The following is a 16,838-nucleotide window of genomic DNA, read 5'->3' as shown; positions in this document are numbered from 1 at the left end:
AGGTTTTTCTACACTAAATAATTGACCCTGCATTTGGTGTGTGTGTTTTAGTGCAAGGGCACCCTCTGTGTTACCCTGGGCTGCTGTCAGACCCCAATACTTTTTCTGTGGAAGGGAGGGCACCATATGCTGAGCAGAGACACAGCAAAACTGTATGCTGGACTGCTTTCTCAGAATAGTCAAAAGCTTGAAATGTGGGCTTGGATGGCTACAATATCATGGTCGTTCCTGTTGAGAACGCAAGATGAGCACCACATGTCCCCCGAAACCACACAGGTACCGCGCTGCCTCCATTTATCCCTGCTTCTATTCAGACAATAGGCACTCTGCCTGGGTCGGTTCAGGGAGTGAATTTTAATGTCACCAGTATCATGAACAGGAATATCATTGTCATCCTTGGGAAGTCCTTTTTGTGCTTCTGTTGTTTACTTCTTCCTTGCCTGCTTTAGGATGCTCCTGATGGGAAGCAGTCTCTCTCCTCGTGTGTTCCACACTGTGATGCGCTGGGCTGTGACCAGCAAGGAGAAGGATGGGGACGGTTCTCAATAGGGGATTTTGTGGAATATGGAAAACATAAATGTAGTTACTTATCTAAAAAGTCAGTTTAACACGTTGTTTCCTAACTAGTTATTTTGAATTATGCAAAAATGTAAAATTTAAATCATTTCTGCTTAAAATACAGTAACAACTGCACATGCAAAGTGTGTATAGTGACTTTGGGGTGTTGGGCAGTGATCCTTGGTACAGAAAGCTTGTACATCAGAGGTTTAGGGTAAAATTAATCTCAAAGTAGAGAAAGCCTGCATCATTCTTTTTCTCTTCTGCTTTCTCTGTTACCCAGAAGTACTATAGAGAGGATGTAGAGCACCTCCAGGTGGGATCTACCCATCGAAAGAAACACACACACCTTTCTTTTTTTTATTTTTTTCGTTTTCTTTTGATTATAAACTCATTTCTCTTCCATGGTCTAGCCAGAACATATGTGACCTTTCTAATGTGTATCAGTGAAAGAAACCAAACTCCCTCCAAAACCACCACTCCGTATAAGTATGTATTTCTATAAATTTTTGTATGAAGATAGAAACATAGAATTGTTTAGGTTGGAAAAGACCTTTAAGGTTGTTGAGTCTAACCATTAACCTAGGACTGCCAAGTCCACTGCTAAACCATGTCCCTAAAATATGGATATGGAGCAGTAGTTATTTACTTTGAAAGAAGAAGATAGAGGTGAATTCTATTTATCCAACATTTAATTTTATCTTGAATTATCTTCAGGGATTAAGGATGTAAATCATTATTCAACTGTTACACTGGTGAATAAGAAAGCCATGAATTTCGTAGCACAAAGAAAATCTAGCTACTTTTTCTGCTCCCCAGTAGCACTGACTGGTTGCAACAGAAGGAAGAAAGTCAGGGTGTTTTGTATTGGTGAAAACAGTGAACTAAGACACATTTGATAAAGACACCTGCTTTGCTTTAAATCTTTCCAAGTTTGGAAGTTTATAAGAGTTACATAGGGAGGGGTGGGAAAGGGAGAAACTAAATGAGCCAGTTTGAAAACCGGTTTATGGGGGCTTGTTTGATCGGTTCATCTGAGAGCCATACATGCATTTCCCACTCGGTGTTTTGCTCCAGTCTCTCAAGCCAGGAGCAGAAGACTTTGCGAAGGGGACACCTTGCAGGAACATCACCAAGGGAAATGGTCTAGTTACAGCAGTGGGTTTTGTTGTCCCTCTCCTTTGCATGCTGGGCAGGCAGAATGGATCCAGCGCATCCAGATGTTCTGCAGCACAGGCCGCTGCTGGCTCCAAGGCGCAAGGCAAGGCTGCAGCGCGTTGGGCTTCCTCTGACAGCTTCGATTGTGATTCACCCCAAAGTGGGAAAACAACACAAAAACAGTTACAAGCAAAGAGTAAGTCCAAGATTGCTTAAAAACTGTGGACTGCAGCTTCCAAGACTTGAGGAAGTCCCTTGGTAGTAAAGAGCTCTGAGAGATACTTCTTGCGATCTGTGCAGTGTTTTGTTATTTCATCACTAGGCACACAGGGGATTTGGTTGGAGATAAGGAAGGATGTATCTGAAGGATGTGGTCCCCATCTTCCCTAGCTGCCTCCTCAGGGGAGAAAGCTGACCGAAAACCAAGATGCCTTTTGATTGTGCCACACAACAGCCAGGAAGAATGAGGTCTTAATCCGGTGGTGTAGGTAACGGGTTTTTTTCCCCAACTGTGTCACAACAGCCCTCTTAGTAAATTCATGCGTATGTCATCTCTTGTCAGGAGCTCTTAGAAATGAACAAATGAGTTGAACACCATAATCTAATGAATAGATAACCCATTTCAGTTTTGTTTCGAGGCAGATTTTTCCCTCATTGAGTTGTTTCATGGACCTTTCGCTCCACAGAGGAGAGTGATGGTGTGTGGGAATGCAGCCCATGTTTCCCCCCAAGAATAGGGCTTGCTCTTCTGCATTAGATGCCCTGATTTCCAGCATATTTCCAGTTGTTTGTGTTGAAATCCTTCCATCTCAGTAGGCTGTTTTCTGTCATTTTTATTTTTTTTTTTAAATAATTTGGAACTACTTTTGTTGCCATTATCAGACCTGAGCAGCTGCAATTGAAAGCAGGGTCTCATCATACTAATTGCTGCACAGACCAAGTAAGATGGAAACTGTCCTTACATCTACAATTACACACTGGAGAGAAGGCACAGGAGAGCTTTGCATGCCCATGGACTCAGGCACAGAGGCTGGGTGACCTCCCTGAAGTCCTAAAAGAAGTCTGTGACAAGGACAGTACCTAGAGCTTTTGATTAGTCTTATGGCTCTTTTTTCTGCTTCTATTTCAGCACATATTTTAATTAAAGTTTTACAGTGCCGTGGGCTGTTTCTTGCATCGGCTTAACTTCAGCTTCACTAAGCTTTAGTAAAGGACTGATTTGTTTTCTGTAGAGCTGAGTTCTGATACTAGCAGACCTCACCCCTAAGCAGATATCGGCATTACGGAGTTAACTGTTATGGGTAATGTGGTCTGAGTGGGGGCAGAACTGGCATATTTGCATCGTGTTTACAAAATGGGTTGTTGAGGTGAGCAAAATGTCATCTCTGTTGCAGAGGTTGCTGTGGGACATTAGCTGGAATGCTTTGCCCCACAGTCTTACAGAAAAATAAGCTGAACAATCGAAATGCAGCCATGTATCGATGCCTTTGTGCTTAGCGATGTATATCGTAAATGTATGATGTGTAGGATGTTAGGCTCATGTGCATGGGGGAAACAACCCAGCATCTGGTATACCCGTCTCCACCCTACCCCATGACCATAAGGGCTGCAGGAACATCGGTTGCATTTTGCTGGGAAGGATGGCATGGGTAGGTGTCTGCAAACGCAACCTAAATAAAAACATAGTCTCACCAAAAAAAAAAAAAAAAAAAAAAAAAAAAAGAAAAAAAAGAAAAAAGGCATTCTTTTCACAACAAGGGGCATCCACTGTGGCGAAGCGGCTGAGATTTTGCATAATTTGGGGAACTGAGCCCTTGTTTCCTACCCTCGTGCTAATTACTGTTTTTGGGGTGTTTTGAGAGGCAGGTCAGCGAGTTCTGATGTGAACCAGAGGCGGGTGGGATTTTCCCCGCTGGTGACCAGAGCTGGAGTGAAAGATGTGTGTACAGGACACTAAAGATAGCCTCTGTTTGTGCTATAATCAAGTTGGTCAATAAAAGCTGCACCGCTTGAAGTGAGCCTGGCATGGCGTGCCCATGCTGCTCCTTTTAGCCATCACAAACTTGTGGGCAAGGCAAGGGCGTCCAGCTCCAGTCCCGCTGAAGTACCTTTAGGTGCTATTATGCCATTAGGCTATGCCTGAATGGTGGTAAAACCCAGTTACCTCGTAAGAGGTGGTAAAAAAAAAAAGTCTCTTGAGCTGCTGCCTCAGCTCAGACCCAAATGTCAAAGCAGCTAGTGCTGGACCTCCCCGTTGGCACTTTCCCCTGTTGGTTTGCCTCTGTCCCCATCAGAGTCTCATCTGCTGCTCCTGAAACCTTTAGTACCTTATTCTGACTGTAGTAATGCTGGAAGAAATCTAGAGTGATTCCAGTGGAGCTATTTGGGATTTGTGTTTGCAGGAGGAATTGTACCTGGAGGTTTTAAGTTAATCGGTCATTTTTCCTCTGTATATTTAACCACCGAAGTTAATTAACATTTGGAAGTTTCACAGGCTGCTGCTTTCGTTATCTCAGCTAGCTGTGGTAAAAGGCAGTGTGGCATGAGGGTGGTAGTCTGGCTGAGGCTGTACAGGTAGGAAAAATGTTGGGAATCAATTCCAATGAATCCCAGTGGTTTGGGTACCTGGATGGTGGTGGGATGAAGGTAGGAAGTGATGATGCATTAGCTGCCATGGTATGCATTGCCTATTGACTTTCCACGTAGTAAACAAAATTATCAGATGATTGTTGGTGTGTGGTGGTGGGTTTTTTTTTTAATTTGAAGAGGATATTTTAAGCAGGACTGCGATTCATAGTCCTGAACTGTAGGAGACTAATGTTCCTGTTCTCCAGCTGGGAGAAACTAATTCAACATCTTGTGTTGTAAACACTCACTCATTTTAACTGATTACACCTCCAATGTTCCTCAAATCACTAAAATTACTAATTGCTATTCCTTACACATCAGAGAGTGAATCCTGAATAATTAACCCCAAATAAAATTAGATGAATTGGCCCTTTTAATTAGAATCCCTGCTGCTGTTTGTTCTGAGCTTCCTTTTCTTACTGTTAAGAGACTTTTAGAATGATTAAAACTGTTTAAGACTTAAACAGCCAGTGACCTTTTAATACAATATAAATCCATAAAAGCAATATTTCAGCTAGCAGGTGGTGAAGTAAATTTTCAGTGCAACTACCTGACAGACTCAGTATTCCTTTTTTAAATGTTGAGGATGAAATTAGCCAGTGTGGTGGTTTTTTTTTTCTTCCCTCCTGCTTGTTAATACAGTAGCTGATTAGCAAAAGTAGTTCAAATGGTGGGATTAGTGATTCGTAAGAGAGTGGTAATTTAAACAGTGCTCTGGGTTGGTGGAGCTGCTTTATTTTAGGAATCACAGGCCGATGTAGTATATTTTGGTAGGTTGTGGAGCTGGTGTGTAACCATGCGATGGTTTCCCCTGCACTGCGTGGTGTCAGTGACCTCTCACGACAGGGTTTTGACCAGGGATGCACCAACACAACATGTGATTTTAATCATGTGCTTTCCTTGTCCGGTGGTGTGTGTTAAATACAGATGTTACAGGAAAACGTTCATTTTGGGAAACTTAGTAAGATGCTGTTCACAGCTAAGAGTCACCAGGTCATATCTAGCTGAAGTTTTCTGTACAAATCCTACGGCATCACTGTTGCAGTATGAATTTTCCCAGACCACTTAGTAATACTGCAATATTCTGCAGGTTTTTGCAGTGGTTATTGTGGAATACAGCTTCATGGTAGCCTCGATCAAAAGGATTTTAGCCTGGTGCTAAACAAATAAGGGTTTAAGTGTAAATCTTAGCTGTTTCAATGTAGATTGCCTTTAAATTGCAAACTTTGGCATTCTGCCTTAGAAGGTGAATACTTGAGTGGGGCAGTGGGAGATGCCTGTATCTGCTCAGTACTTTGCCGAATGGTGTCCATTTGGATCAGAATGGAAACACAGCAGTGGGGGTTTGCTCCATCGCTGTCCTTAGTCTGGTCGGGGAGAGCTTGTGTTTTTCAGGTGATTCAAACTGATTCTGAACCAGCTTCAGAGGCAGAAATTATCAAGATGACAATGAGAAAGGGTTATTTTTGTTTGAAAAGAGAAATATGAGAAACATCTGGGCATATAGTCTTCAGATGTCAGCCAGAGATCTGGGACAACCAGTGTGAGCCCTGTTTTGTTGGTTGATAGATTTCATTAAGTTATTGTTTCAGGGAAAAATACGATGTTTTGCTTTTTTGTGTTTCTGAGGGTTTTTCCCCCCAAACCGTCTCTTCTTACTGAATGTATGAGATCATCTTCGTGTCTCGAAGTTTCAAAGCTGCAAATCTTCATGTCTAAACGACTGTGTCAGTCAAGGGGGGATGTAGTTACTCTGCCGTACAATTCATTTGTTGACTGGCAGATCTATCTCCCTGAAAACAAAGGCTTGAGACATGACCCTGATCCTGCAAAAAACTGAAGTGCACTTAAAAATTTAAAGGTTAGACTGCGAGAAAGGTGCTTGCTGCATAAGGCAGAATGTTTTCCTGAGCTTGTATATGTACCCAGAAGGCATCAGGCAAAAATCTTACGAGCTCTTATTCAGCCTGACAGGCTCGTGCTGATGTAGATGTCTGTTAAGGCTTTGAACAGTTTTTTATTTGTACGTTTGAAAAGTGTAATAATGATATGCCTAAATCTTGGAAAGTACAAGAGGGTGGGGAGGAGAGGGGTAAAACCTTGCAGATGCATCTGCATGGCACAGATTTGATCAGGATCAGAAGCCAGGGCTGGAGCTTGGGAGGTATCCCTTCTGCTTGTGGCTCTGCTTCAGTTTCCCAATGTAGCCATGATGGACTGGCTTAACTTCTTTCTATTTACTTGTATGTAAAATATGGTGGAAAGCATTACCAGGGCTGATGGTATAATTTCTCATGGTGGCACCGGGTGATGCTGTGGTGCAGGAGCAGGCATGGGTACGAGAGAAGAGCTCAGAGCTGTGGTTTCACGGCACATTGCGCCGCCGTATCTGAAATAACCAAGCTGGCACATGTGTCGCACTGCGCAGCCCCTTCATAGGTTGACTCACGGTCTTCACAGCTGTAATTAGAAGAAACAAGTAGCTGGTGCAATGAGGATTGTTTATTTTCTCCTCTAAATGTATGGTAATGGATAGAGATTTCTAGTTGCAAGAGCTGTAGGCAGCTGTGCCGTGGTGTGAGGAGGGGCAGGGTGCTGTTCCCTGCCTGCAGACACGCCTGCCCCAGGCTGTCTCCGTGGGGTACTTGCCATCAGAAGGTGATTTCACCTGCCTTGAAGTATAAATTGCCTTCTGGAGGGGCCTTGATGTCTCTCTGTTGACAGAGCTCTGTGCAGTCCCTCTGATAACTGAAGTAATTCCAAGTGTTCAGGCTGATTCCAGGTGAATGTCAACCAAAATGCCAGTCTCGGTGCTGAGCAGCAATCAATACTAACAAGCCCATCTTATCCCTTATTCACGGAGGGGCAGTCAGGAGGGGGTGAGCACTAAGGGTGGGATGTGTCTTCCACCAGCCCGTGGTTAACTCTGGTAGCCTCAGAGCCCCGTTTATTCCGCAGCTGCTGGTGCATCCATGCGGACCAGGGGACGGTCCCTTCCCCAGACAGCCCCCCACGTAGCTGGCTGGGACTGGAGGTGATCAGCAGTGGGTGGCAGTTATGTGCTCTGCCTGCACATGGACTTCCCTGCCTCCTCCCACAGCTTGCCCAGCTCTAAGCAATTGAAATCTGTCCAGCTTGGAAAGCTTCAGGGGTGAGGGAAGGTCCCTGAGGTGCATTGTAGGGAGATCCTGCGTAAAGAGAGTGTAAGCTTGCTTTCAGCTTTTCTTCCTCCTTTACTCCCTCAAATGTAGACCTGTTTCTTCCACGTGTCATCTAAAGCCGTATGCTGCTCAGGACACAGATGTTACAGTCTTTGCATGCTTCCCTCTCTGCCGGAGGGAGACTTCCAACAATGCCAAAAATAATAATACAGTAACAGCTTTCCCTCCTGCATCCGAGGGAATACTCTCCCGCGAGTGCAGTGGGAACAGCATCGGGTCCTATGGCTGTGTGTGGGAACGAGGGAAGTGCAGTGGCAGAATAAATAACTAAAGCTGTGAAGGAGAAAAGTCCATCTGTTCACAGAGGACCAGGAAAAGGCCAAACATCTGCAAGGTCCTCCCAGTTCATCAGGCATCTGCTCTCTGCTTCCCAGTCTAAAAAGCTTCCCATTTGTGGGGAGAGTGGAGCCAGGAGCTGATCTGACACAGAGGACGGTCAGCAGAGCTGGGCTGGGATGCACTAGAGCCAGCTGTCTCCTACTGCAAAGAAAAGTATTTTCTTCCAGTCTCCAGAAAAGGGCTCTTCTCTGTTTCTGTCCTTTGCTCCTTTTCTGAAAAATCTTGCCAATGTTTTTTTCTTTCGGGAGGAATGGATCTTCCAAAGGGGCAAAATGGTATTTGTTTAGTGTTTGTTCTAGCAGTCGTTGTTTCCCCCTTCTGTTATGGCAATTGTTATTTTTCCTTTCTCTTTATGCACAAACCCTGCCCCTTTCCCTGTCTCATCCCCTTTAACACATTCTCTGCCTTGATTTTGCTTAGGTGTTTTGACAGGTTGCAATAAAACACGAGTGTCTGACTAATGTGCTGTGCAGGGAGATGAGGTTTTGGCATTGGAGCAGGGACTAACTGGAGAAACTTCATCTGAAGTGTATTCTTTGGGAAGTTATGTGTGCGCTGGAGTTGAATTTGTTTGCAAAATCACGTTGGTTGGTTGGAAGGTCATTTTCAGAGCAAAGGAGAAAAGTTTACTTAGCACTCAAACATCCCAGCATTTTTTAGAACTAACCACCAAGATATTAGTTTCAGAATATTGCTTCTTTTCTTTTTACTCTGTATTGTATTTCATATGATTTGAAATAGAAGATTGGATTAATTATAGGGCAAAGAGGAGGATACTGCAGATGTTATTGGACATAATTTTTTTTTTTAATCTATCTTAAATTCTATAATATCGTGAGCCAGTAGGTTTTATGGAATTATATGTATTGGAGCAACACGGTTGTCTTAAATTAGTTTTCAGTGTGTTGTTTTTGAACTGTCTTCATGCATCTGTATTTAGGATGATACTTTTTTGGGGATTCAGAGGGGTTTTTTGAGTCCTATCCATGCACACTTTGGGGAAAATGGGAAGAAATGTCTTTCCTGGGAAATAGGATCCCTAAAAGCCCTAGGGGGAGTTTGTGCCTTTCAAAGAGTGATTTGAAATCGAACAGCAAAGCTTTCTAGGGCTGCAGACCCATCTGCTTCCCTCAGCAAGCAGCGTGAAGGTGCCATGTCAGTAGTGGTGCCCAGCTGGTGCCCATGCCTGCGGCGGGCTGAGCCCGGGGCTTTGCCCCTGGGCATGGGTGGCCCGGAGGACTGCAGGTCACCGGCATTCGGCTCAGCACCTCTCCGAGCGGCTTGGAGCCTGTTCCTTGGTGTTTGAGGATAGTGCTGAGGGCCTGTAGTTGGGCGGTGGCGCGGCACTGCATGGAGATACGGAAGTTCGAGGAGGGAGCCCATGTTTTGTACCAAAAGGGTTAAAACCCTCCAAAAGCAACAGTGCCTATATACATGAAATATCACACTGCTATTCATCTTGAACTTCCATCCCAGATACTGCACACGAGAGAGCCAACAGCAAACAGCTTTATTTGCAGCATCAAGCTTTATGAGAAGAAATAAAAATATACCGAAGTGATCCAAATTACAGCCAGCTGCCTCTCTGGGAGCCGAATCCAGTGCTAATGGCACATGCCCGTTTTTCCATCCCTAGGAGGTGCTTTCAGAGCCTGGTGTCCTGCTGCCTGCAGCCTGTGCTGCTCTGTCCTTGTTTTCTCCTTTGTGCTCCCACCTCCCATGAAGTTCTCAAGGAGAGGTCTCCCATCTCTACACAAAGCTGGATGGCTTCACAGCCAGTATGTTGTTTTGTCTTCACATCAGCACTTTTGGAAGTTTTAAATGAGCAAAATAAAGTGTAGATGTCGTGTACATCAGTCCCATGTAAAAAGCTTCGTCAGAGTTAAAAGGGTGGATGCTTCTGAGCTTGCAGCTGGCCCATCATGTGGCTGTTGTCACTGAGAAGATACTGTGATCTTCCCAGTGGTCCTTTATGTGAAGTTATTAAGTCCCTGTAGGAAGAGGAGATGTGAAGAGCGTGGCTGCCTGCCAGCAGTAGGGATGCAGGAGATGGGCTGGTCTAGATTTTGGGCTCCAGCCCTCTGTGTGTCCTCTGCAACAGGGAATTCCTGCTTTTAGACAGGATCCGATGCTGAATTTATAGTGATCAAGAAGTGCTGACATAATTTAGCACAAAAGGGGGTTGCATTGCATGAGATCCATTGCAAGGCTGAATGAGGGGTGTTCATTGCAAGTTTTGTAGTTGTCTGCAGCAGGTTTGAGACCCAAACTTTGATCTGTGGAGCTGGTTGTTGCTGGCTTCAGACTTGGTTGCAAGTCAGCTTCTGCTGCAGGGTCTGAGCACCTCCAAGTGATTTGCCAACGTTACTGAGCTGTCGCAGCCATCTCCTGAAGCAGTGAGGGCTTCAGCTAAGCGTTTGATGGATAAATGATGTGTGACTTCCTGTGCTACAAAACCGATGGCAGGGTTCTGAGTATTGCAGGGTTCATTCTGATCATCTGTGTCATGATGTGGGGAAATGCTGGTTAGTCTTAAGTTCTCCCATTCTCTCTCCTAGGGGACTTCCTTCCTCCACCCCCACCTCCTGTGGATGACCTCGGGAATATCACATCATCACAAGGTGCCTTTCCCCCTCCACCCCCTCTGGATGATGTTACTTTCAACATGCAGGTAAGAAGACAAGGATTTTATTGTTTGTGCAGAACTGATCAAAAAATCGTGGAAATGAATGGATGATAATAAAACAAGGTGGCAAAGTGCTGTGGTTAGAGATCATGTGTCAGGAGCAACCAATTCAGCTTTAGCAAGCTGTGTTTCCCAAGTGGGGAATATTTCCATTCAAAACTTGCTGGGCTATTAAAGGATTTTTCCCATCCGGCTTGAATTAGAAGACTAATTGCCTTCTGTCCTTGTGATGGCGGATGGGAGTGAAACCTTCCCAGAATGAATTGTTTTCTGGAAGGGCCATCTCCTTCCATGGACTGTGGAGAGACTTAGGGCAGTAATCTGATCCTAAAAGGGCTTTGTTTAGATGCCTAAATTAAGTGAAACAAATAAGCCCTGGCCCAGGCTCCCGTGATGTCACTGAGACCCTTTTCACCCCCTTTTTGCTGGTTTGTATCTGCAAGATTTGCCATCTGGATGAAAAGGCAACCTCTAAGATGCATCAGGTGATGACGGCATGTCCTGTGTGGACAGGGACGTACTTTGAATACCTTTGAAAGGTATGAACACCTTTGTGCAGACATCGCCAGCTCGCCTGGAGTGCTGGGTACTTAGGCATGTTCAGGAGAGATGTATTCAGACTGCAGGGACAGGCTGTCAAGGTGATCAAAGGATGAGGAGCTGATCTTGCTAGTGGAGACCGGAAGAGTTCGGCTTGTTAGCTGAGCAGAAGGAAGGCTGAGAAGAGAGTATGGTTGCAAATCTGAAATACCTTCGGAGGATAAGCACCAGAGAAGAACAACTGTTTCAGCTCTGGGGGAATGTTGGTGCAGGAACAGGAGAGGCTGAGCTTGCCAGAAGTGCATTCGTGCTGGTGTTTAGGAAGTTTTTAAACACTGAGACTGCAAAGGTCTGGAAGAGCCTTTCAGGAGGAGTAGTGAGAGCAAAGCGAGTGTGATCTAGGCTTGAGGCTGGTGAGAGTTGTGTAGCCACATATCCACAGCCATGGGGCTGCCCTTGATGACCCTGGAAGGCTGTGGCAGTCCTGTGCCCCTCGATGGATTTGAACCTGAGAATAAACTAGCAGGCAGACGTGAAACAGGATTCAAGAGACCTGACTTAGTTCCTGACCCCGCCACAAACTCTAGAGTCAATTCATCTACTTTGTGCCTCTGTAGAAAGAAAACATTTTCCTCCCTCGAGGGCTTCCTGTGATCTCTTGCCTGTGGCGAGATGTTCGGATGCTATCACAGTCTCCGCGTGTTCCCACAAGGGGTTCAGCGTTATGAGCAGCCTTCAAGAGGGAAGGGGTTAATGAGGATTGCGTTTTCCCTTGCCAGGAAAGTCTGCAGCCGTCAGGGATATTAGCCAAGTGTGGAGCATGGCTTTTCCCAGCCTTGGGGGAATGAAGTAATTCCCCAGCAAGTGTTGTTCTGTCTTTTTATCTCTCCAAGAAGAGTGGACCCCGTGGGAGCAGGGAGCTTCCAGACTGCCCTGGGAAGCAGCGGAGCAGCAGGCTCCTGGCAAGGACACGGCTGCCTGCGCAGGAGCCTGGGCAGTGGGAAGGGGTCCTGGCACCTCACGTGCTTCTCCGGGGTCAGGGGTCAGGCTTCCCCCTTGCCAGGTCGCCCAAGGAGGGACCTCATCATGTTTATTGGAAGGGGCTCGTGTCTTCAGCTCCTCACGCCTCCCTCCTGCCCTGGGTCCAAAGACGTGCCTGGGCTGCTGGGGGCTGTCACTGGGATGTGCCCCATGGTAGAACCACCCAGCAGGCTGGCTCTTCCCCATGGAGCTCATGAAATTGCTGTTTGTCACACCCTTTCTCACTGGCTTGGGGAAGCTGGGGCTGGAGCCGTGTTTACAGCATTGGCTTTTGGCAGGACCTTGGTTAGAGTGAGATCCCTTCGCACAGCATCCCGTTTGGAGGATGGGGAGCCTACCAGTTGTACCCCAGCACTGCTGCCTGTCACCACCCCTAGATGTGCTCTGTGCAGCAAACGGGTCCCTGCCTTTAATCTGTGCTCTCTTGTCACCTTCCTTCCCTTTCTTTTCCCTTCCATCCTCTGAAGGAGATCGGAAGGAGACAAAAGACAGGGCTAAGTCAGGAGCTGGCGGGGTCTTATGTTGCAAGATCAGCTCCTTATCTTGCAGCAGCAGCAAAAGCCAGGCTGAAGCAGGATGTAAAGCCCGAGAGATGAGGGAAAAGGGCAGGTGGCAATAAAGCAAGCTGCTCAGTGCCTTTGTGCACTGAACACAATCATTTCCACAACTCCAGACGGAGGTTGCGATGCTGAAGGAGCAAAACCAGTGGTGGCTGTGTTCCTTCTGCTGTGAATCCTTTCTTAGCCCTCAGGACATGGTTGCCTGAAGGCTGGGAGCTCATGAGCTTGTGTTGGATTGGGCTCCAGTAACAGCCAAGCCTGATTCTGCTCTCTGCTGCCAGGCCACTTCATTTCCATGCCTCAGTTTCCCCATTGCTAAATTAAAGTGCTGAGGCAGATGACCCATTCCAGAGTGTGGACCAGATCTGAGGCTGCTACCTGGGGTTGGTTTGGCCCTCGCAGACCTGACGTGAGCCCTCCAGATTATTCCAGAATTTGAAATTTATCTGCTCCAGCAAATCAGCCCCTTTACAACAGTAATTTCTCTCTGGATGGCAGAGTGCTGATGACAGCTTGTGAAACGTGTGTGCTGTGGCTCCAGGTAAAGCTTGTTATACTAGGTGTTAAGTTGACGAAGGCTGCAGAATATATGTTTAGTTTATTATCATTTCATGCGTTACTGTTAGCAGGTGGCTAAAAGCTGCACAGATTATTACAGCATTTAAAATAATAATGCCCAATTTTTGTAGGGCTGGTTTATCTCTGGATCTCTGTTTGGACAGTGGAGCTGGCCACTTAGGATCATGTCCAAAAGGCTACTTCAGTATCTTGGAAATCAGAGGAGGTCATGAAATACCTTTACAACAGATCGGGTGTTTTCTTGTAATTTCTGTTTTCCCATCTAGATCTGTCATATTTGTATTCGCAGCAGGGCTGGGGAGGAAAAGGGAAGGAAATTTGAACTTTTTTCTTATGAACTGTAATGCTTTTAAAGGAAAAATAAAAAAGGAAATGTTTATTTTTTTAAAAAAAAGAGAGCATTGGGGCTGGGGGAGAGCTGTGTTGGGAAGTTCCCCTTTGGCTGCAGTCAGCCGGCAAAGGCGAGGGCTTGTTCCCAGAATGGTGGCGAGGGCGCGGCGATGGCGTCTGACAAATACGGACATGAGCAAAGAGCTTTTTGCCACGTTGGCTTGGGCTCAGTTTAAAAGAGAAAAAAAAAAAAATCCTGGACGGGAAGAAAAATGAAATCACTGTTTGTCAAAGGGAAATAGATAGATCTGGGAGGGAGGCAGGCACATTTTTATTAGGTTGGGGTTTTTTTTTTGCCCTCTAGTTTCAAAAGAGGCATTCTGCCCAGGCCAGGGGAAGCAAAAGTGAAGAATTCTCATCAGCACCCTCCTGGGTACCGTTTGCCCGCAGAGGGGGACCCTCGCTCATGGCACCAGCAGTGTCCCCCTCACCAGGCGGGGTTGCTCAGGGATGAGGACTGTGCACAGCGTCGTGAAAAGCCTGTCCCTGCCCTGCATCCCGTCCCCGGGAGGGCTGGCCCTGGAGCCACGCGTGCTGTGGGGCAGCTCGGTAAGCCGCGTCACGGGAGCTCCACATCTCCGCTGTCTTTGAAATGAGCAGTTCTCCTCATGGCGGAGGCTCAGAGCCCGGTGTTCCGTGCCGGGGCAGGACCTCAGAGGCTCAGAGCAGATGTGACCCTCAGCTGCAGACCCGCCGAGGGCCACCTTGGAAAGACATGCATTTATGGATTGCCAAAAGAAATACGGATTACCTGCAGGTGCTGCATCTGCAGTGTGGGTCTGATTTTCATTTGGGACCCTCAATACTGAGCGAACTGGGGTTCTTTAGCTTGGAGAAGAGGAGGCTCTGGGGGGGACCTTACTGCTCTCTACAGCCACTTGAAGGGAGGCTGTAGGCAAGTGGGGGTTGTTGGTCTCTTCTCCCAGATAACAAGAGCAAACGGCCTGAAGTCACGCCGGGGGAGGTTTGGATTGGATATTAGGAAAAATTTCTTCACTGAAATGGTAGTCAAGCATTGGAACAGGCTGTCCAGGGGTGTGGTGGAATCACCATCCCTGGAAGTATTTTAAAAATGCATAGATGCGTTGCCTAATGACATGGTTTAGCGATGGACTTGGCGGTCTTGGGTTAATGGTTGGACTTGATGATCTCAAAGGCCTTTTCCAACCTAAATGATTCTATGATTCTGTGCTACTGCAACATGGAAAGGAGAGGACTGTGTTCAGTTGGGAGATCACCTCTTTCCCAGCAACCCCTGGCTGTTATCAGTGTGGGTTTTATTGACCGGCCACAAAACACTTTACAAAAGAAATACCAGTCTCTCCCTGATAAGGAAGCTGAAGCAGGGAAAATGCTTTGCCTAGGTCACCAGCCTGACCTGCAGCCGTCTAAAAATAGGACCTAGATCTCCTGCATCCCAGAGCAATTCTGTCTGCTACATCGCACCACCTCATTACTGTAAAAACTGCAGATTAATGAGTGAACACCATCAGCGGCTGAAAACAGAAATAATTAAAGAATTTGGAATATACCAAAGAGGATGTGCGGAAGTGGTTTAGGACAGGGGTTAGAGTGAGGAAACAATTAGACTTAGAACACTTGCATGAGGTGCAATATAAAACATTGTTATAAGCATCTATGAATGGAGGGGCTACAGTGCTGCAGCTGTGTGGGCAGGGAACTATTCCCCTGTTCAGACCTACTTGCGATACGCAGAAAATGAGCTGAAGGGCTCAAGTTCCTCTTGCCAAGGAATTTTGGAAGGAGAGATGCTGATAGGCGTATGTGCCTTCCTTTGCAAGGCTGTTCAGAGGAGACCCGGCTCGCTTCTACCTAGTGCTCACGCCCAGGAGAAAGTGGGAACGTGTTGATAGATGTGAGCAGTGCGTCTCACCCGCGTTACGGAGGAGGCTGCCTGGCATTTCGCTGTCTGACTCCCTCCCAGTTCGCCGCTGTGGCGGTGCCTCTTTGTGGGCTCTGACTCACTGGTTAAGGAGACAGCCGGCATGGAGGACATTTTTTTTTTTTCTTTCTTTCTTTCTTTTTTTAATTTTGGGTGCACATGTTGACAAATAGTTGGGGAGGGAAGAGTGTGATTTTTGCCTTCAGGGGGTGCTGCCTTAAATAACACATCTCCTGCTCAGCAGCGTGGTGGCTGGGCTCTGCCTGGGTGCCGGGCTTGCTTTAAATTGCCTGCCTTTTAATGTTTGGAGAAGCCGAAAAGGCCAAAGAGAGCAGAACGTGTGTTCAGCCTCCCTCTAGTGCTAGATTTTGTTAATCATCGGGATTATTGGCCTGGGTGCAGGTGCTCGCTGGCGAGGAACATCAGTAAGGCAGCAGAGCTCTAGCTGCCGGCAGGGTCGCCTGGCTCTGGGCAAGCAGCAGTAGCTCCCGGTGACTCTGTAAATAAAGCCATAGTCTGTGTGTATTGCTTGCCACTCAAGATCCAGCTTTTGCAGATTTCTGGGACTCATAACCTGATTTATTAAAATCCATGCAATAAGCAACTGCCTTTTACCTAAGTTGAAGCCGTGTCCAACAGTATAAATAAATTACCTGGTAATGTTAAACCTCTTACTCAAACCTTGGCTTTGCAGGAATGCTTTTGATCTGTCTCCCTTCTTCTGCCTTCCGTGTGTGTTTGAGAAACAGGAATGCTCTGAATTAGTCGTGAACAAATAACATGTATGCTTTCTGCATGTTGAAACGCTCACTGGGTCTCTACAGATCAATATATGTTTGCTTTATAATAGAGGTTTCTAGGCACTAAAGTGAGAAAAATCAGTAATACAAAGTCTGTATATGTTGATGAATATCTGGATGCATGATAGATAATGCTTGTTTTCCTCATACGCTTATAAATATACACTATATTTGTGTATGAGAAATGCGTAATGCGTGGGGATATAGAGCAGACCGCCACATTATTGGGGAACAAGGATTGCACGTTTTATCCCTGCTGCTTTTTTATCCCTTTCTGCGGGTAGCATGACCAATAGATCCAGGATGACAAGAGAAAAGGAACACTGAGCACTTCTTTCAGGCAGCTCTTGATGCAACCCATCTTACACGCATGTTTGTTTTACAATGCCAAACCACATTCTATTTTAAATCTTTAATGAACCTCTGTTCCCATCT

The 16,838-nt window shown here is 46.2% G+C and overlaps 1 protein-coding gene across 5 annotated transcripts in view; it reads left to right on the top strand.

Moving 5' to 3' along the window:
* Window positions 1-16,838, top strand: part of LOC119156532 (LIM domain containing preferred translocation partner in lipoma) — a 356,284-nt gene that overhangs the window by 154,660 nt on the left and 184,786 nt on the right. For all 5 annotated transcript variants that reach the window (XM_037406345.1, XM_037406347.1, XM_037406344.1 and 2 more), the window contains one exon: window positions 10,463-10,575. In XM_037406345.1, the coding sequence (XP_037262242.1) occupies window positions 10,463-10,575 (113 nt within the window). The remainder of the gene's footprint in view (window positions 1-10,462; window positions 10,576-16,838) is intronic.

The sequence above is a fragment of the Falco rusticolus genome, chromosome 13 (assembly GCF_015220075.1).
Source record: "Falco rusticolus isolate bFalRus1 chromosome 13, bFalRus1.pri, whole genome shotgun sequence".
NCBI lineage: Eukaryota > Metazoa > Chordata > Aves > Falconiformes > Falconidae > Falco > Falco rusticolus.
This window is presented reverse-complemented; position numbering and strand designations above follow the sequence as displayed.